Source organism: Scyliorhinus canicula, chromosome 13 (genome assembly GCF_902713615.1).
Source record: "Scyliorhinus canicula chromosome 13, sScyCan1.1, whole genome shotgun sequence".
Taxonomy (NCBI): Eukaryota; Metazoa; Chordata; class Chondrichthyes; order Carcharhiniformes; family Scyliorhinidae; genus Scyliorhinus; species Scyliorhinus canicula.
Window position 1 is genome coordinate 78,547,425 of NC_052158.1, and position 22,327 is coordinate 78,569,751.

At 46.4% G+C, this 22,327-nt stretch overlaps 1 protein-coding gene across 4 annotated transcripts in view; it reads left to right on the top strand.

Annotated features, from left to right (window-relative positions):
• Positions 1-22,327, top strand: part of ppp2r3a (protein phosphatase 2, regulatory subunit B'', alpha) — a 468,043-nt gene that overhangs the window by 243,310 nt on the left and 202,406 nt on the right. For all 4 annotated transcript variants that reach the window (XM_038815671.1, XM_038815670.1, XM_038815673.1 and 1 more), the window contains one exon: positions 2,431-5,131. In XM_038815671.1, coding sequence (XP_038671599.1) covers positions 3,017-5,131 — 2,115 coding nt within the window. In that variant the 5' untranslated portion in view covers positions 2,431-3,016. The remainder of the gene's footprint in view (positions 1-2,430; positions 5,132-22,327) is intronic.

Below are 22,327 nucleotides of genomic sequence, written 5' to 3' on the forward strand. Positions count from 1 at the left end.
TCCCACGAGGACCGTGGCCTCCTCCTCCCTCGCAGTCATCTCCTGCTGCAGCTCCCGAATCGACGCCTCTTGGGTCGCCTGGGCTCCCATCAGCCTGGTGGTCGTCGCATTCATTGACTCCAAGAGCTCCATTTTCAGCTCCGTAAAGAAGCGCAGGAGAGCGGCCTGCTGCTCCTCCGCCCATTTCCTCCATTCCTCGGGTGCGCCACCGGCCGCCATTTTGGTCTTCTTCCCCCGCTTTTTTTTGGGAGCTGCTGTTGCTTTCTTTACCACCCCACTCCGGGTACCGACCATAAAGTTGGTCTAGTTCTCTTCAGGGAGCCTTCCCCCACCGGGATTTGTCCTTAGAGCTTCGTTGGGGCCCTCCAATCGGCCCGAAAACACCTTTGTAGCAGGAGCAGCCAAACGTGCGACTTAGCTGGTCATAGCCGCAACCGGAAGGCCTTTCTCTTAGTCGACCACCAGGCTAACATCTAGCTGATTAAAGCCTAAGTTTGGACCTTAATCGTGTCTCGCGTCCAATTGATGGTACATCACTCAGTTGCGAGTATTTGCACCTCTCAGTCAATGATCATGGGTTCAAGCCCCCAGAGACTTGAGCTCAAAAGTTATCCTCAGAGTGTACCGAGGAAGTGTAGAGTTGGAGGTGCTATCTTTTGAATGGGATGTTACACTGACGCCCCATCTCCGTTTGCAGGTGGACATAACAAATCCCATGGTACAATCTCAAAGAAGAGCAGGAGAGTTAATCCCTGTATTTATCCCTCGATCAATATCAGTAATATCAGCCATGATCACAGAGATCTTTGCCCTGTGGAAATTGATTGCTGCATTTCCTATAATGGTGTATACCAAAATAGTTGAAAAAGCACTTAAGGTTGCCCTTAGGTTGTGAACGTACTACGTAAATACACACCTTTCATTCACGTTATTTGACATTCCCTTCCCTTTAAAAACCATCTATTGATCTCAAGCCTCATATCTTTGGTACCACAGTATTCTACGCTATTTCTGATATCAAAATGTGCTCTTTTTAGAGCCACTCACACACATTACAAATTGGGAGTTTACAACAAGGCTCCATTACTGTCAGTTTTCAGCGAAACAATCTCCAGTGGTCACAAGAAAGTCTTGTGTCTAATAATTATTGCGTGGATCATAAAATTATGGTTTAGGGATGTCAGCATTTCACATATTTATATGAAATTCTTTCCACATTATATGGTTGTGACGGATTTTGCATGGCTGAGAGGCCCATTAAGATAGTAAACTAATATCCCATGCTGTAAAATCAAGGGAAAGAGAGTAATTGATACCTGGGAGTGACTGCAAATAATAGCTCTGTGTAGAGATATCACCAGAAACCAAGAGGATGAAGCCTGAATATATAACTGTCATTTGAACTCTGAGATCTGAAAACTGCCCGTCAGATATACAATACGGTACAGAGCATCAGATCATTTTATTTTAGTTTTGAGTTTTTGTTTGCTAACAGTGGTTATTGTGGCAGATGTCAAGAGCGGGTGTGCTGCTAGTGAATGTTGACGGATTAATGATTTTGAAATGATCATTTCAAGCTTATGAAGAGTTAATCAACCGTTGATGATGAAGAAATAATACAGTCAAAGTGCATGTTGAAGAAAATGTACACCCCATTTTAAGACCGTTCGTAAATGCTGTCAGGAACCTTAAGAATAATCATAGGATTAATGTATGTATTGTTTTTGTGAACATTGACTGATTTATCAATTTTAACCAATGTAATCTTCCCTTTCCTGATGCACAGTTCAATGATTTATTGCAGTGAAGGTCACCAACAAATCTCTCACAAATGGAATTAGAGAGATAATCAGTTGAATAGACAGATTTATTGCCAGGACCATTGGAACGCATTGTCTCCATAGGACAATCACCTACTTGGCCTTTTTCAACGTGCATACAATCTGTTAACCTAATGTTAACTTTTATTTCTTCCACAATTTGAGCTAAATCTGTGCAGCACATAAAATATTCCTAAATACCAGAACAAATGACTCAATGCTGATTCGAAGTAAAAACCTCTTTTTTATCTGCTATTTACAGAGATTGTTTCCTTGCTGTTTCACACTCATGTGGGCAGTGCGATTATGATGTGTTTTGCAACACTTTTTATTATTAGTAATTCAAAAAATGTAACTGCGTAGATTTTTTTTTCACTTACGGCAAAGGAAATATTGCTACTGTCCCCCACCAGCAATATTGCTACAATCAATGAATTATATTTCAATTAGCACGGTGGCAAGATAAATGGATATCGCCACAGCTAATACTTGGATTGACGAGTGCTGACATAATTAAATAATGAATCATTAAATTCAATTTTAATGCCACATGTAATGAGTTTCTTAAGTGTCATTGTTGCTTCTCTTTCTCTCTCTCTGTCTCTTCCAGTTGGCTCATGAGAAACCGGACGGGCGAACGCTGAACGAGTCTGTTGAATCCTAAAGCTCACCTGCTGCACACCTTTGAAACACAGCAGGCAGCTCCATTCCCTAACAAAATTACTTCACGTCTGAATATCTCTTTGTGGATTGTGATGCCGTTTAGATGCTTTGACAGGCCTGCGTCTAGGCCATATGCCCAAACATTGAGAATGGATACTGACGCTTTGACTGCGGTGAACTTTGCATCATTTTCATGAGTAAAGAGTATAACATTGACAAGTGACATGTGATCCTCTGACCCAGAGAAGCCTTGACTGACACAGTTATAGCAGCTGCAACTTGACCACACGTCTCAATTGCGAGCCTCAAAAGGCTTGTAAGTGCCAAGCACTTAGATCCTACATCTGTAGTTACAACCTGACTTGTTCTCGGAAAGTACTGAGGATATTCAGATTTCTACTGAGAATGACACAGCTGGAACCCTCAAGGCCATTAATTTAATGGGTTAATGTAACCAGAGACTATTCGTCATATTGTGATAAACGGTCAGTAGACCATTGTGCCCCCACTCCACACCCTCGTGATTCTCTGCAATGGCAGCAACATACAGACTTGTTGTCAGCACTGTGAACTGTTATAACAGCATTATAATTGATCAACGCTTCCAGCACACTGTACATTACTGTAATGGGTCCTGCCAAGCCTTCCCGAACGCTGCTGGCATTGACTGCAACGTGGTCCACCATGCCGTCTGTTCAGAGCTGCTGAGTCATTCGTCCCTTCACTCATCCAGCCCGAAGGTCGCGGGTACGCAGGACATGGCCCACAAGTTTCTAACTGCTGAAAGCTTGGCCACTTCCTCTGACGTTGCTGCTGATGATAGTCATCAGCTTCTGCCCGGTGCCACCAGGATCAAAAAGGGAATGGGCGTGCAAGGTTTATCCAGTCTAAAAGACATCACCAGTGATGCCATAAACCTAGCCAGCGGCAAAATCAAAGAGTTTTCGTTTGACAAAGTGAAGTGCCCTGCCGGCCATGTGACCTTCAGGAAGGGAAGGAAAGTAAAACCAGATATGGCTAGCAGAAAATCTGCAGACTTTGATATCACATTTAACCATGTTGGCAGCAATGAGAACTGTCTGCCTTTTGGTTTTGCACAAAAAACAGCCATTGAGCAAAAAGAGGCAAACCTTATCACATTTCATGAACAAAGTATCAACGATGCCGCACAGTTGTACCTTCAAAACCTCACTGAAGATAACCTAATTGCCAAATTTTTGGAAAAACACAAAGCAGATAGTTCAGATTCAGGTGAGGACATAAGGATTTGCCTAGATATTCTACTGAAATGCTCAGAAGACCTGAAGAAATGTACAGATATAATAAAACAATGCATTAAGAGTAAGTCCCATAATAACAATGATAGTGATGCCAACATCAATCCAGATCTAATCTACAGAAATGTCATGGCAAGACTTTCAAGCTATCTGAAGAAGTTGCCTTTCGAACTTGAACATGGTTTATCTGGACGAGGTAATCAGCATGATCTTGCTGAACTGGTACACAGCCTACACAGTTTGCAGCAGATGCCATACCCTCCATTTGGGAATGACCAACCACCCAGGTATGAAGATGTTGTCCAGGCATCACCACCCCTATCTACCAATCTACCTCCAGCAGATACTCAAATTATTGATCGAGCTGCCAATGGCGACGGTCTGATACCTATTGAAAATGTTTATGGTCCTTCATATAACGGTCATCTTCAAGAGAATGGTATCCAACAAAATGGTTCAACTGCTATAAGTCAACCCCACGTACTACCTCACGTAAATTGCTCTGATAGCTTTTCCTCTCAAGATTCGTTCCTTTCCAGGAGAATTGACAGTACTTCCAAGGCACCTATGGAGCCTCTTTATATTCAGGAGGATTGTGACGTTGACAAGAGTTTGGAGCAGGAATCAAGAGGGACAGATTATTTAAATTTTGGAACGGCTGACAAAAACTTTCAGCCTCAAAAACAGGCCTCTCCGGTTGGTACTTGCAAGAGGGCAGGGTATGATGGGGTTGGAATTGGAGCTAATGTGGGTGAAAATAGATCATGTGTGCAGCCAACATCTGAATCTCCCAGCTTTTCCAATAATGTAAGTAGAAACCATAATTCCGCAGAACCTTCACTGACTAGATCAAAAACGAAAATAGAAAGTGAGAAGGCACACCAACAGGAAGAAATTGAGAAGCTACTGATGGATTTGGAATCCTTTTCTCAAACCATAAACACTAGGCAGGAATATGATTCTTCCAGGAACAATGATACTGACTTAAAGAATCACAGTCAACGACCAGGACAGGTTAATGTTTTGACCAATGAGTCAGGAAGCAAATGCTTGGAAGTGTCACTCGGAGAAACTGTGCCATTGTCTTCTCCCACAAAAGGAACCAATGTAAATAAAAATAACAAACCTGAAGAGGACGATGCAGCCCTGCTCTTACGCATCCTAGAGAGCATTGAGGGCTTTGCTCAGGAGCTGGTTGAACGGGGGAGTAGTAAAGGTATCTTGGCAAGAGAGAAAGAAGTAATGCGAATACTCCAAGACACGTTATCACAGGCTTCTGAGTCTTGCAAAACTGTGCATTCAGTACAGCTCGTCGCAACTAAAGATACTGGCTCGCACCTCTCAGTTCAACAGACACCAGAGGTGATCAAGGTAAGGCTCAAATTCTACATATTGACGTTTAATGTGATTCAGTTATTGCGTTAACATAATTTTGAGCAACTCCAATTATTAACGAGGGAAAATTAAATGGACTCCATCCCCTTAATCTTTTTTTAAATTCACAACTATTTTGTGTGATTCTCATTTTATGATGTATAACCCCACTCCTTTGGAAAACGTTGTTTTATTGCCCTCTCTGATGATCTTGTTTTCTGTCCTCTCTGACGATTTTGTAGCCCTCTGTAGTGAATTAACGAATTGCCTTGCTACCTCACTTGAGTACGTTACCCAATTTTGTGTTTCAAAACGAAAACTTTAAACTTGAAGGCAGGGTGTTATCCAATGTCGTTTATGGGGTAGCCGTGTCTGGCAAGTGGGAATGCTGCAGTCTTCCTGGAACATGCTGAAATTCTTTCCATTTCAGACCTGGGGCTCCTCATTTATTTATAGTCGCAAGATTCCTGCTGCAATTTATAGAATGCAGAGGTTCGAGCAATTGCTGTTCCATGGAACTGGAACAAATGGAAGAAGTTTAATCCACTGGTTTATTGTAGAATGTCACCTTGGTGCTAAAACTGAAAGGTTTGGATCGATTTTCTCTGGGCCATTTAGGATGGAAAGTATCCATTTCCACTTTGACATGCAGGAAAAAACATTTGCAAAGTAAGAGCCTTCCTTCAGCTTATATTCAAAAGAAAAGGATGTGCTAAGATATAAGAGAGTAGTTCAAACACACGGCAGTGGTGTTTAATTGTGGTTGAACAACTGCCCCAGAGACAATGGGAAAAGAATGAGTTAGCACGTGCCAAGCGGTTGATAACATGGCAGGGGTGAAATTGGTCATTGGAAGTTATGTAAACTGGGTGGTTTACATCTCGTCCAATTTTCTTTTTTATTGACTGTAGAAGATAGTCAGATGCAATAGTAACAAGCTGCTGACTCTCCAACGTTGGTTTTGCGTTGCCATCCTGTCGGCATTCCACATCATCCCACACATATCACCACATCGGGTGGATTACTTTCTAGTCAAGGTAAAATAATTCTCTCTCAACAACTGAAGCAAGGGGCTATGCTCAAGAGGGCAAGAGCAAAAAAGATCTCTGTATTCAAATTGTTGACTAATGTCAAATTTTAATGGTGTCCCACCACCCCCAGCCCAGCGGCAGGTTCCTGTGTGGTGGGACGGGAGAGCGCCACAAAACGCCATAGATATTGGTGGGACTGGAGGCCAATGGCAAGCCACCTCCATCGCCAGAAAACAGGCGACTACCCATGCACTGGAGTTTGGATGAGCGATTTAACGGCCGTGCTGCACCCAGCACGAATCCAGGCGCACCCTGTAAATTGCGGGAAAGACCGAAAGCAGGATACGTGCCAGGTGGAGATTAGTCTGCGGACTAAGTGGCCCGCTTCCTGTGGCGCACTGCAGAGGGTCTCCTGATTAGTGGTGGCCTGCTGTGCCACTCACAACCTGGCACAGCAGCTCAGCAACATACTGGAGGAGGAGAGACATGCAGCCTCAACTGAGGAGGATGAGGAGGAACCGGACCAGGAGGGGCTGGTGCACAGCCCAAGGAGGACCCATGGGAGCAGCTGGAGGAAGGAGGATAGGCATCGGCACAGGTCTGGCATGCCTGTAGGGCCAAAGAGGCCTTCATTCCTGTCCACTTCTCATGAGACGAGGCTATGTCTGCCAGCTCACCCACTTTCCCCTCTCCCATTGGCCACCCCATCTCCATGCTCCTCCCTTCCATTCAGCACCCCACCCCCACCCCCCCACTTTCTGTTCCACCCACCCGGTCTGCGTAGCATCACTCTAGGGTGATAGGCCTGTGACGGCACTGTCAGCAGGTCACTATACAAGACAGGAAAGTGATGATTACTCGCTGTGAGGTAAGCTCAGGTGCTCCTCAGTCTATGCCAAAGTTTGACTCCTGTCTTTCTGCTCACACCCATCATCCGCACGGGTCTGCATTGATGGCTCTTGCTGTAGGGCCACTGTGCCCTGGGGGTGTGAGGGAGGAGGAGCGGAGGGTAGCTTGGGGGTGGGGTGCAGGCCTGCCCATTGTGAAGAGTAACATGACAGAGGCTTCACATGTGTTGGGTGTAAAATGTTTTAATAGTGAACATTCAAAACCCTAATCGTCCTTAGCTATAGATGGTGCATGTCCCCCCACCTTCCCACCACCAGCACCCCAGTGGCTACTCAGTGATCCTCAATCTTCTTCATTACGTCTAGGTGTATCCCCAGGATGCACATCAAAGTGGAGGAAGCGTGCTGCATCTCGTACCCTGTGGCGTTTGATGCCCTTGGCAGACGTCCCCTGGGGGGGTACCTGGAGCCAGTGCATCACTGTGTCACCTTGTTCCTTCACTAACCTTGAGATGCGCCATTGTCAGGAGGGAGGTTTCGGGTGAGGTGGAGACCGCCAATGGCTTCCTTCGTGGAAGGCACTGGATCAGCCTGCAGCACTCCCTCCATCCGGACGGTGCCCATAGGACCATTGGGGTTTCGATGGGACGGAGGGGCAACTGGAATGAGCTCCAGAGGCCTCTGCGACATCTGGCTCTGCCACTCTTAGAGCTTCCACGTTGTCTGCACCATAGTGTTGACGCCCTCAGCGATGCTCCTCAGTGACAGTGCTGACACTCCTGAACTGACAGTGCGCCTCAGTGCCACACTGAGACGTGGTCCAGAGAGCCTCGGCAATGTCCCCCTGAAACAGCGCCTTGCTCTGCAGTGCCTCAGCAATGTCCACCTGAGTCTGGGACACATCCCTCAGCAGCTAGGACATGATATCAAGCCTTCATCCATGGTCAACTCTGACTGAGCCTAGCCTTGGACATTACAACTCATGACGCTGACCTCGTGGTGCAGATATTCCACTGCGGTAGCCACCCTAGTAGTGTTGGCCTCAGTGCCACACATTACCAGCATCATCTCAGGCTCCCGTAGCCTTTGGGATTCCTCCAATTGTCTGTGCACTCTCTGGGGTGTCGCTGACATCCCCTCCTGAACCTCATGCCCTAGCACAGGGGTGGGCAAACTTTTCCGTGCAAGTGCCACATTCAGAAATTCACAATTTTAAAGGGTCGCATAGTATATTAATTAATAGTCCCGGTTGTAACCAATTAGCGTGCGGCATATACCTCAGCGCTTCCCCCGGCGGCATCCTGCCTTTAGCCCTCTTTTTCTCTACTTTTCAAAAATGGCGCTTCACCCGGTTATGATTCTGGGCGTCTCATATAGAACATAGAACAGTACAGCACAGAACAGGCCTTTCGGACCTCGATGTTGTGCCGAGCAATGATCACCCTACTCAAGTCAACATATCCACCCTATACCAGTAACCCAACAGCCCCCCACCCCCATTAACCTTATAAAATATAAAATTAAAAATAAATTTTTTTAAAAAACAATTTTTTTTTTTTTTAATGACTTGATCTTGGTGGGCCGCATAAAGACCTTTGGTGGGCCGCATGCGGCCCGCGGGCCATAGTTTGCCCACCCCTGCCCTAGCATCTACAATGGCTCTGGGATGACCTTGGCCCGAGGCTAGGCATCTGACTGGGACTCTGCTGAGTCCTGGGATCCAGCAACCTCTGACTGCTGACTCCCTTGGATGTTCCTGCCATCTGATGTGCATCAGCAACTGTGTGGTGTTCATTAGATTGTGCCCCAGAAGCCTGCCCACTAATATTGTCCATACGGTGTGTTTGTTCGTGGAGGGTGGGGATTAAAACTGTGATGCCTCGATGGTGGTCTCCTTGGAGCTCTCCTCAACCCGAAAACAACTCATCAACTAACAAACTACCCCCCCCCCCCCCCCCAATTTTAGCTGCTGACTGAGGATAATTCCTTAAAGTGAGATATGAACAGACACCATGGTAGGGATTCTCCGACCCGGAATCCCCAGGGGGACGCAAGAATCGTACCCCACCGCCCCAATGTTGTGTTGTATTCTCCAGGCGCCTGCGGGATTCTCGCCATGCTGGTCGTGGGCCATTGACAACAGGCCGAGTGGCCGACGAGTATACCCGAGTCCCACCAGCGTGGGTTACACAGTACCCACACGGCGGGACCTGGAAGGTGAGTTTGCAGGGGCCGTCCTGGATGGGGGGGGGGGGGGGGGGGGGGGGAGATCTGACCCCGGGGGGGCCGACACGGTGGCCTGACCCACGATTGTGACCTACCAATCGGCGAGCGTGCTGGTTCGGTGGGGGCCTATTTTACTCCGCGCTGGGCCCCTGTAGGGTTCCACCATATTTCCCGGGGGTCGGCACGGAGAAGGGAACACCCACGCATGCGCGGAAATACGCCGGCCGTAGCGCGCATGCGCGAACTCACGCGGGCCATTCCGCGCTGGCTGGAGTTGCAGGGACCACACCGGCGCCAACTTAGAGGAAGCGGAGCATTCTCCATTATAAGAACATAAGAACATAAGAACTAGGAGCAGGAGTAGGCCATCTGGCCCCTCGAGCCTGCTCCGCCATTCAATTAGATCATGGCTGATCTTTTGTGGACTCAGCTCCACTTTCTGGCCCGAACACCATAACCCTTAATCCCTTTATTCTTCAAAAAACTATCTATCTTTACCTTAAAAACATGTAATGAAGGAGCCTCAACTGCTTCACTGGGCAAGGAATTCCATAGATTCACAACCCTTTGGGTGAAGAAGTTCCTCCTAAACTCAGTTCTAAATCTACTTCCCCTTATTTTGAGGCTATGCCCCCTAGTTCTGCTGTCACCCGCCAGTGGAAACAACCTGCCCGCATCTATCCTATCTATTCCCTTCATAATTTTAAATGTTTCTATAAGATCCCCCCTCATCCTTCTAAATTCCAACGAGTACAGTCCCAGTCTACTCAACCTCTCCTCATAATCCAACCCCTTCAGCTCTGGGATTAACCTAGTGAATCTCCTCTGCACACCCTCCAGCGCCAGTACGTCCTTTCTCAATTATCGGGGACCATTGACGCCGGAATGGTTGGCGCCGCTTTTCATGCCGGTGTGGGGACAGAGCCCCATTACTGGAGAATCCAGCTCTTGTGAAACCCCTCCTCATTCCATCTAAAGCTAAATTTAACCTTCTCCAGGCTCGGAAACTCCATTAAGTCTCACAGCCATAATGAGGCACAGGGTGGAGCAACCAACCTCCACTCCAATAGGATCTGCTTCCTCGCCACCAACGAGGCGAACGCTAAGACATCCACCCCTGTCTGGAGCACCGGAAAGTCCGATACCTCAAATATGTGCCCCAAGGTACTGGGTTCTAGGTTTAACTGTAACACTGTCATCATGGTGCTGATAGAGATGCCCCAGAGCTTCCTCAGTTGAGGCACGACCAAAGCATGTGCGCATGATTGGCCAGTCCTCTCCTGCACCTTTCACAAATGTCCTCAACCCCTTCGAACAGGTGACTTATTCTCAACCTTATCAAATGTATTCTGTGAACTACCTTCAATTGTACCAGTGTCAACCTCGCACTCGAGTTCAATGCATTTACGCGCTGTAGGATTTTGCACCACAGCCCTTCCTTAACCTCTCCTTCAATTCCTTCACCCACTTGGTCTTCACCACATCCAGGAATAGTGATCGGCTTCCATAATTTTCCCATAAATAGCCAAGGTAACTCCCCCTCTATTCCCAACACAGTCAACATCTCTTTCACTAAAGAAGAAAGGGGGGGGGGGGGAAGACTGGGAACGTAGGGAGGATCTTTTTTACAAAAGCCCACCCTGCAACTATCTAAAGGCCTCCCCCCTCGGGAACTCGTATTTCTCCTTCAATTCTTCAAACGTTGTAAAATGTCCTCCCAGGAACAAATCATTCAACATGATCACACCTTTTTCCTCCCAGTCTTTGAACCCAGCGTCTATCTTTTCCGGTTGAAACTGATGGTTTTCTTGGACTGAGGTCCCGGGTTCGATCCCGGCCCCGGGTCACACTCCGTGTGGACTTGCACGTTCTCCCTGTGTCTGCGTGGGTCTCACCCCCACAACCCAAAGGTGTGCAGGGTAGGTGGGATTGGCCACGCTAAATTGCCCCTTAGTGGGGGGGAAAAAAATATTGGGTATTCTAAATTTTTAAAAAAAGTTATTAACTTATACTTTAGATCCAGATCATCCAACATTCAAATGCCGAAAACTAAACCTCTAGTACAACAGCCAGCAGGCAGTAACCCTCAGTTCTGACATCAAATAAGATTTTGGATGATTGAAACAGATGGCCATGAAAAAAAAATGTATTTATACATCCCCTTTCACATCTCATTATGTAAAGTTTTGAGAGGGGGAGCAGAATCATCTTTTTCACTGTGCAGTCAGTAATCCCTGCACCATCTCCTTTTAGACATATAAATGCCAGTGTTAATAGCACATTTGCAAAACCAATCCCCTTCTCCTCTCGGATTGTTGCACACATTAACCCATCAAATCACTACACACAATAGTAGTAACCCATCAAATCACTACACTCAATAGTAGCTTTTTACTGACGCATAACACCATTGCATGTAGGATCAAAGGCCATCCATCCCTCACACAGGCTATTAAACTGCTTGAGGATTACTTAAGTGCATTAGCGGAAGAACTGTTCAATTTGGATCAAAGTCAGTGCAGAGATTCATGGGTTTGTGACAAGTAATGAGAGGAGGAAATCTTCCTGAAATTGGTGATTTGTTTGCTTTTGTACTTCATGAAATAAATCCCAGTGAAGATGGTTAAAAGAACATCACTTAGAACTGTATATATAGTTTGGCTTAAGCACAGATATTATAACAACTTCAAAGGAATGTTTAAGGATGGAGTTGTCATCACATCCAATAGAAGGTGTTACTCTGACATTATTAGGATTACTTGCTCTCTCCATGTTGATAGAATCATTTATTTCAGATATATATTACTGCAAATCGATGTCCACATTTAGCATGTCTCTTACTTGTAGGGAGAAACATTGAAAGTAAAATCTGAGCTAATCAGTTCTACTATTTTAAGCTCCACATAAATAACTGCAGTTGGAGTCATATTTGAACATCAGCCACCAGTTTATTCGAGGATCATATTCAGATTTCAGACTTTCAAACAAATTTAGAAAGACGTAAACTTCAAATGATTATGTTGAGTAATCCTTTAATCTTTTGCGTTATGTTTTTTTGGGTTTTCACTGTTAGCACGTTTAATGATATCGAATTGTTACAACGAAACACAAAGTTGACATGTTAATCACTTTCCCCTTCCAACTTTCAAAGTACACATCGAGATAACACCACTTAGGAACTGAACTGCCAGAAAATGAAAAAATGAAATGAAAATCGCTTATTGTCACAAGTAGGCTTCAAATGAAGTTACTGTGAAAAACTCCTAGTCGTCACATTCCGGCACCTGTTCGGGGAGGCTGATACGGGAATTGAACCGTGCTGCTGGCCTACTTTGGTCTGCTTTAAAAGCCAGCTATTTAGCCCTGTGCTAAACCAGAAACCATGGGAAACTTGCACTAATTCTCAGGTGGGTTGGCTGGTAATCAGAGAGAAAAAAAAATAAGTAAAGATTAAAGAACCGAATAAAATCTGCGGGATTCTCCTTTCCAGAGACTAAGTTCCCACGCCGGCGGGAAAACCGGCACGAACCACACCAGCGTCAACAGCCCCTGGAAGTGCGGAATTCTCCGCACTTCCAGGGGCTGGGTGATGCCGGAGGGGTTAGCGCCCCACTAGCCGGCGCCAAAGGGATTGCACGAGTTCACTCATGCACCAAAGGGCTGGCGTGATCTCACGCATGCGCGGAACCGCCGCCGTGTTTTGGCGCATGCGTCGGGGGGTTCTCTTCTCCGCGCTGGCCATTGCGGAGCCCAACAGGGGCCAGCACGGAAGGAAGGAGTGCTCCCACTGCACAGGCCCGCCTGCAGATCGGTGGGCTCCGATCTCGGGCCAGGCCACCGTGGTGCCCCCCCCTCCCCGGTATCAAATCTCCCCGTGTCCCCCTGAGGAACGCCCCAGCCAATTTACCTGGCAGGTCCCGCCATGTGGCCCGCTGTGTGGAACCATGTCTAACCCACGGCGGTGGGACTGGCCAAAAACGGAGGGCCGCTCGGCCCATCGGGGCCCGGAGAATTGCCGGAGGGGCTGCTGTGGCAAGAACCCCACCCCTGCCCGAAAACCGGCGCCGGAGAATATGGCAGCCGGTGGCGGGGTGGGATTTGCGCCAGCCCCTGGGGATTATCCGACCGGCGGGGGGGTCGGAGAATCCCGCTGAATAGCAGGCTGTTTACTGTCAGCCAGTATGGAGCAATAGGTCTTTGATGGCAGAACCTGAGCAATTTTGCTCTTACAACATCCATTACCCCACCAATTATACTACCTTTCTTTTTATTGAAGATAGATTGAGTGCAAAATGCCGTTGTTTGGGTGAACAAACTGGCATCTGCTGCACGAATGCATACTTCCACAAAATGCAATGCACACATCAGGGGCGAAATTCTCCGACCCCCAGCAGGGTCGGAGAATCGCCTGGGGCTGCCGAAAATCTCGCCCCCGCCGTGGCAGAGATTCTCCGCCACCCGGGAAGTGGCGGTGGCGGGCATCTCGCCACTCCGATCGGAGAGGCCCCTGCGGTGATTCTCCGGCACGGATGGGCCGAAGTCCCGCCGCTGGGAGGCCTCTCCCGCCGCCGAGGTTTGAACCACCTCTGGAACAGCGGGATCAGCGGCGCGAGCGGGACCCGGGGTCCTGGGGGGGCCGGGGGGCGATCGAACCCCGGGGGGTGCCCCCACGGTGGCCTGGCCCGCGATCGGGGCCCCCCACTCAGACTCCGGGCCAGTGCTCTGGGTGCACTATTTTCCTCCGCGGCCGCCACGGCCTTTGCCATGGCGGAAGCGGAAGAGAACCCCACGTCGCACATGCGCCGGCAGTGACGTCAGCGGCAGCTGGCCGCTGACGTCACTACCAGCACATGCGTCAACCGGCGAAAGCCTTTCGGCCAGCCCCGCTGCCGGGGGCGCCGGTTTTTTGTGCCAGTCTTCTGGTGCAAACTGCTCCGGCGCGGGGGTGGCCCCCAAAGGTGGGGAGAATTCCCCACCTTTGGGGAGGCCTGACCCCTGAGTGGTTGGCGCTACTCCCCTACGCCGGCACCCTCCGTCACGCCGGGTAGGGGAGAATGCCGCCCCAGATTGGTGAATGCATTTGTGAATGCACAGCTAGCATCCACCAACGATATGCATTTCTGCAACCGAGTGGCTATGGCAGATAGCAAAAACTACTCTCTCAGCACACAGAAACAGTGCAGGTTCACTTTCCCTTCCACCTTCTACAAAGCATCCAACTTTCATCTGCTGCTCCTGCATGAAACAGCAGAGATTAGAAACTCTAACAAGAGATAGTATCGTGCCCAATATCTCTTCACCTCACTAATATTGTGCTACTTTCCAAATGAGACGAGCAGAAAAATGAGAGTTAGGCTGTTAAATGTTTGGGGCTACCACAAAACTTCATTCTTATTGTTGAAGACTAAATACCTTAATTGAATCCCAGCAAGGGATTTTCAGTTTTCACATGGTAGACTCATGCTGGGCCAACTCTACCACAGTTGGAAACCTGTTGAGCATCACATACAATCAGAGAAAAGTTCATACTCATGACAAGGGTCAGAAATGACTTCACAGTCCTGGGTTAATTGTCACCTCACAGTCTCACCTCCCAACAACAGTGACAGAGGATCTTTCTATTGGGACTGCAATGTGATTTGCCTGGCTGTACATTTGGGTCAGATGATTCCAGCTCCATGGAGCCTTCAGAGTGAACGGGCCTGTTTTCCAGGCACAAAAATAGAGCAGGCAGACACCTCTACAACGGAGACAGGATTGCAGTCAGGAAAATACCTGACTCCAGATACCCTTCTCGACGATGAAAATCCAGTCACTGACAGTTCAGCATTTATTTTACTTCTTCACTGTATGGTTCTGATTCTTCTTCGTGAAGCACCTTAGAGCATATAAAAGGGGCTCTGTAAATGCAAGTGTTATAACCTCTATGAAAGGGGAGATCAACACCAACATGACTAAATTTGATTCTGGATTTATGCTCCAACATTGGTGACTCCACAAATAGCTTGACTGGAACGCAAACCTTTTTTTTTTAACAGCAAAAATATGGGAGTGAAAGGAGCTTTTCCATATCGAGTTGAATTCAGGCCACAAAGTTTAGGAGGACAGTTGCTGTAACCTATGATAACTCTCAGTCCCTCAGCAATCAGTGTTCGTCTGCCTTCAGTTAATGTCCAGTTTCCCACTGACCAGCAACCAGATTCCCTGGCCCCAGCCGAGTTTGAATTTTCATTGACCAAGTGCACGATAAAATTCAAGCGAAGTCACTAAGCGCAGACTATGGTAAAAGTTAAAATGCAATTGATTCACTTTCATGTTGAAGGACTAGAAACAGCAAATATAATTGTTGAATATAATTGTATAACCTGCAGCATAATGATAGCATTAATGAGCTGTATCCACTATCCAGCCTTATCCAGCTTTTCATTATCTACAGCTATTGCCAACAGTATCAACAAAACAAGCATTCTATATAATGTGATGGAGCTCTGTGCATTTGTCTACCTAATAGGAATCACTGAAAATCAATAAGTAATTAAATGAATTGTGGAACACTTTTTGAGACATTTCAATGAGCTATGCTCTGATGCATAAAGTGAAAGCTTTATTTCTCCGTGTAGTTCAATGACTGGAATCTGCCATCTACTACTCAAAAATTAGAGTAAAGCCTTCAGAGCTCAACGTGTGTATATTAACCTATAACTGGGTTTACATGATGATAAATCACTTGAGATTAATTTCCTTGGTTTGTGACACTCATGTTTAATTAGTAGCATTGTAATCCTATATTTATCAAGCACACACAAGTTGATCAAAATAGTCTGTATGTATTGTAGCTGCCTCTGTATACCACAAAGAAACATTGGTCGAGTAATCAATTAGACTTTTGCCGTCACTGTCAACTGTGCTGTTTCTAATGTTGACATTATTTAGCATTCAACGTCTTTGAACATTAATCCCAAATAATCAGGGATGGTTTGAAAGAATTCAAAAATCTCACGAACAATCATGACACGTGTACGAGTTCTACTGTGGATTTGATGGAAAGCAAAGTTATTTTACCATGCTCTACCAGACAGTGCATCTTGATGATAAATGTGACCACAAGTAAGATTAAGGCTCATACACAAGAGAAGTTCATGTTCTAGGACAATTTATTTATAAAGGTGCACTATTAAGTGGAAATGTCCTATCCTGGGTTTACAGCTTGTTGGAATTTATAAAATTCTCAATGACTCTGGCAAAGACCGATTATGCATTTTTCATTTGTATCAGCAATGTTCTCATTTTGATCAACTGCTGATCAAATTTGGAACGACAGGAATTAGATAATGCTACAGCCAAATTTAAATAGTCTCTTCCGATTAAAGCAATGCTGGTAACGACCTGAATTATTGAGTCAGGGCATAACCTGGATCTCATTCACTACCATGTTGAAATGTGTAAACGTGGCATAACAAATATTGTGTATATTTTGTATAGGAAGGTATATATTAGGAGAAAGAGGGTAGCAAGAGAAAGAGTAGGCCCACTGAAGGACAATGTGTGGAACCACAAGAAGTGGGTAAAATCCTTAATCCTTAATGAGTACTTTGTATCGGTATTCACCAGGGAGAAGGACATGCGGATGTTGAGGTCAAGGATAGGTGTGTGAACGATCTTGAGAACATCGATATATCAAAGGAAGAAGTGTTGTCTACCTTAACTGCATTAAGGTAGACAAGTCCCCAGGACCAGATGGGATCTATCCCAGTTACTGCGGGAGACAAGGGGAGAAATAGCTGGGACCTTAACAGATATCTTCACATCCATTTTGACCACAGGTGAGGTTCCGGAGGACTGGAGAATAGCCAATGTTCCCTTGTTTAGGAAAGTAAGGAGTCTTACAACACCAGGTTAAAGTCCTGCAGGTTTATTTCAAACACTAGCTTTCGGAGCACTGCTCCTTCCTCAGATGAATGAAGAGGTATGGCCCCGAAACATATACAGACAAATTCAAAGATGCCAGTCAATGCTTAGAATGCGAGCATTTGCAGGGAATTAAGTCTTTACAGATCCAGAGATAGGGGTAACCCCAGGTTAAAGAGGTGTGAATTGTCTCAAGCCAGGACAGTTGGTAGGATTTCGCAAGCCCAGGCCAGATGGTTGGGGATGAATGTAATGCGACATGAATCCTGCAACAACATGAATTCTGCAACTCACTGGCTTCATTCTGGATCACAACGTCTTCACCTTCGACATCCAGATGCACGGAACAGCCATGGGGACCAAATTCGCACCTCAGTATGCCAACATCTTCATGCACAAGTTTGAACAAGACCTCCTCACCACACAGGACCTTCAACCGACGTTATTCACGAGATACATGGATGACATTTCTTTCCTTTGGACCCACGGTGAAGAATCACTGAAACGACTACACGATGACATCAATACGTTCCATCCCACCATCGGACTCACCATGGACTACTCTCCAAAATCAGTTGCATTCTTGGACACACTCATTTCCATCAAGGACGGTCACCTCAGCACTTCGCTTTACCACAAGCCCACAGATAACCTCACGATGCTCCACTGCTCCAGCTTCCACCCTAAATACATTAAAGAAGCCATCCCCTATGGACAAGCCCTCCATATAAACAGGATCTGCTCAGATGTGGAAGAGCGTAACAGACATCTAGAGACGCTGAAAGATGCCCTCCTACGAATGTGATATGGTGCTCGACTTATCGATTGACAGTTCCAACGCGCCACAGCAAAAACACGCACCGACCTCCTCAGAAGACAAACATGGGACACAACTGACAGAGTACCCTTCGTCGTCCTTTCCCGGAGTGGAGAAACTACAACATCTTCTTCGCAGCCTTCAACACGCCATCGATGAAGATGAACATCTTGCCAAGGTCATCCCTACACCCCCACTACTTGCCTTCAAACAACCATTGTTTACAGCAAACTATCCAGCCTTCAGAACAGTGACCACGACACCACACAATCCTGCCATGGCAATCTCTGCAAGACGTGCCAGATCGTCGACATGGATACCGCCATTACACGTGAGAACACCACCCATCAGGTACGCGGTACATACTCGTGTGACTCGGCCAATGTTGTCTACTTCATACGCTGCAGGAAAGGATGTCCCGAAGCATGGTACATTGGCGAAACCATGCAGACACTGCGACAACGAATAAACGGACATCGTGTGACAATCATCAGGCAGGAATGTTCCCTTCCAGTCTGGGAACACTTGAGCAGTCAAGGGCATTCAGCCTCTGATCTCCGGGAAGCGCAAGGCGGCTTTCAGGACGCGCGGCAACGCAGAATCGCCGAGCAGAAACTTATAGCCAAGTTCCGCACACATGAGTGCGGCCTCAACCGGGACCTGGGATTCATGTTGTATTACATTCATCCCCAACCATCTGGCCTGTGCTTGCGAAATCCTACTAACTGCCCTGGCTTGAGACAATTCACACCTCTTTAACCTGGTTACCCCTATCTCGGGATCTGAAAATATTTAATTACCTGCAAATGCTCGTATTCTAAGCATTGTCTGGCATCTTTGAATTTGTCTATACATATGTTTCTGGAACATACCTCTTCATTCACCTGAGGAAGGAGCAGTGCTCCGAAAGCTAGTATTTGAAACAAACCTGTTGGACTTTAACCTGCTGTTGTAAGATTTCTTACTGTGCTCACCCCAGTCCAACGCCGGCATCTCCACATCTTATTTAGGAAAGGAAGCTAGGACATTCCAGCAAATAATAGGACGGTGAGTCTGACATCAGTGGTGGGGAAGCTTTTGGAAAAGATACTGAGGGACGGGATGTATGCACATTTAGAGGAAATGGACTGGTTAATGACAGGCAGCATGGTTTTTTTCCGGGGAAGGTTATTTCTCACCAACTTGATTTGAGTTTTTTGAAGAGGCGACAAAGAAAATTAATAAGGGAAGGGCTGTGGATGTAGTTTATATGGACTTTGACAAGGTCCCACATGGCAGACTTGTACCAAAACTAAAATCACATGGGAATCGGGGTGGACTGGCTCAATGGATACAGAGCTGGCTTGGTTATAGAAGACAGAGTAACGGTGGAATGGTGTTTTTCTGTGGCTAGTGGTGTTCTGCAGGGATCAATACTGGGACCTATTGTTTGTAGTTTATAAATGATCTGGAGGAAAATGTGGGTGGTCTGATTAGTAAGTTTGCAGCTGGCACAAAGATTGGCGGAGTTGCTGATCATGCCGAGGATTGTCAGAGGATACAGCAGGATATAGATAGATTGGTGACTTGGGCATAGAAATGGCAGATGGAGTTTAGTCCAAACAAATGTGAGATGATGCATTTTGGAGGACCAAATCTAGGTATGAATTATACTATAAATGGCAGAACACTTAGGAACATTACCATAGAGAGGTGTAGCCATCTGGGATGGCCACGTCCCGATTACAAAATGGACACTTTGCAAAGAATGCAGGGAAAATGGACAATACTGAGAAAGCACGCAGGTGCAAGGTTTGTCTGTTGATTGGAGCTGTAGCTCCCAGACAAGACCGATACTGCAAAGCCATTACCATACTAATGAGCCATCTCCAGGGACAAAAGGATAACATTTAAGTAAACGATACCAAGGCAGACACCCCGGCGCCAGAGGAGACTAGAACAAAGCAGGCCAACGGCCACCTAGGACCCGCCCAGCAATCAGGGTACCCACCCCTTTATTGGAGGAAATCGATAGGAACGATCAAGAAATGGCCCAATTAATTGGAACCAAGTTCAAGGCCCGCCCAAAAGCGTGCGAAGCCTCCTTTGGGTATAAGGAGGATCCCCCAAGAGAGAATCGCTCTCTTGGCCTTGGCACTCAGCGAGGAGAGACCTGCCTGGCAGCTTCACTAGAACAAGTAAATGCAAAGTCAACGCACGCTATGAGACAGAAGATCTCAGCTACTATTCCGTACCAGCTCAACCCCAGCAGCCTCAGAACCGGACTACGGCCATTGTTCCTCTGACTGAGTGGGCGCCTGAAGTTAAGTACAGGCTTTACTAGTAGTGATAGTTTAGTTGGTATAGAGTTTTGTGCATGAGTATAATTGACTGTGTGTAAATAAATGAGCATTGATTTCGAACTGACTAACTGGTGTATCTAGTCTTTGATCAGTATTCATTTTGGAACCTTGTGGCGGTATCGAAAGCTACCTGGCGACTCTTGAGCAAACGTAATTAGAATTAAGGAAGGCGACCATATTAACCGCCATAAACAGAGCCAATTAAAGAGAGATCATAAGAACATAAGAACTAGGAGCAGGAGTAGGCCATCTGGCCCCTCGAGCCTGCTCCGCCATTCAATTAGATCATGGCTGATCTTTTGTGGACTCAGCTCCACTTTCCGGCCCGAACACCATAACCCTTAATCCCTTTATTCTTCAAAAAACTATCTATCTTTACCTTAAAAACATGTAATGAAGGAGCCTCAACTGCTTCACTGGGCAAGGAATTCCATAGATTCACAACCCTTTGGGTGAAGAAGTTCCTCCTAAACTCAGTCCTAAATCTACTTCCCCTTATTTTGAGGCTATGTCCCCTACACAACGAACACAACGAGCAACAGAGGGATCTGGGCGTGCAGGTCCATAGTTGCCTAAAAGTGGCAACGCAGGTGGCCAAGGTGATTAAGAAGGCATGTGGCATTGAGTACAAGAGTTGGGAAATTCTGTTGCAACTATATAAAACATTAGTTAGGCCGCATTTGGAGTATTGCATGCAGTTCTGGTTACCACATTATCAGAAGGACATGGAAGCTTTGGAGAGATTTCAAAGAAGGTTCACCAGGACGTTGCCTGGTCTTGAGGGTGTTGGCTACGAGAAAACGTTGAATAAACTAGGATTGTTTCCACTGGAAAGACTCTGATAGAGATCTACAAAATGATGGGGCGGCATGGTGGTGCAATGGTTAGCACTGCTGCCTACGGCGCTGAGGACCCAGGGTCCATCCCGGCCCGGTGTGGAGTTTGCATACTCTCCGCATGTCCGCGTAGATGGGTCCACCCCCCCACAAGCCAAAGATGTGAAGGTTAGGTGGATTGGCCACACTAAATTACCCCTTAATTGGAAGAAAAAATAATTGAGTGTTCTAAATTTATAACAAATTTATAATTTATAACAAAAATTTATAACAAAAAGAGAGGTTTTCAAGATTATGAGAGGCATAGACAGAGTGGATAGTCAGAGGCTTTTTCCAAGGGTGGCAGTGTCAATTACAAGGGGGCTCAGGTTCAAGGTGAGAGGGGAAAAGTTTAAGGGAGATGTGCGGGATACCCTACTTAAGCCCACGCCTCCACCCTATCCCCGTAATCCTGTAACCCCACTAATCTTTTTGGACACTAAGGGCAATTTAGCATGGCTAATCCATCTAACCTAATCTTTGGACTGTGCGAGGAAACCGGAGCACCCGGAGGAAACCCATGAAGACACTGGGAGAACGTGCAGACCCTGCACAGACAGTGACCCTATCCGGGAATCAAACCTGGGACCGTGGAGCAGTGAAGCAACTGTGCCAACCATTGTGCTACTGTGTGTTAACGTTACATGAAAAATATTGTGTATATTTTGTATCGGGAAGGTGCTACTAGTTTATATTTGTAACATTGCTTAATGTTTAAGCAGCACCATTGATAGGGTCAGCGTTGCTATTGACATTTTAAAAACACAAATCTGGTGGCGTTACTTAATCTTTCTGCTGAGGCGTGATCTGTTTACATTTCAGCAGCACTTTAATATTAGATCTATTAGCAAGCCCACTGACGCCATTTATGTTGCTGAAGAAGGCAGCTGTTACTTGAGGAATTCCCGTTCTGACAGAGTGATGCTGCATCTTTGGGTCTTTTTTGGCTCAAGGAAACGAGCAGCATTGAATGGCAACACAGCTGAGTAAATGAAACACTGGAACTTGGATATATCTATTTGAAGTAGGTGTACCATAGCGGCCTGTGTCAATATGGAAGGCATTAATGTGTAATGCAGTGATCTTTGTATTTTGGTGATTTCCAATTGAGATGTGAATTTGAATGTGAACCAATTTTTGTTTACA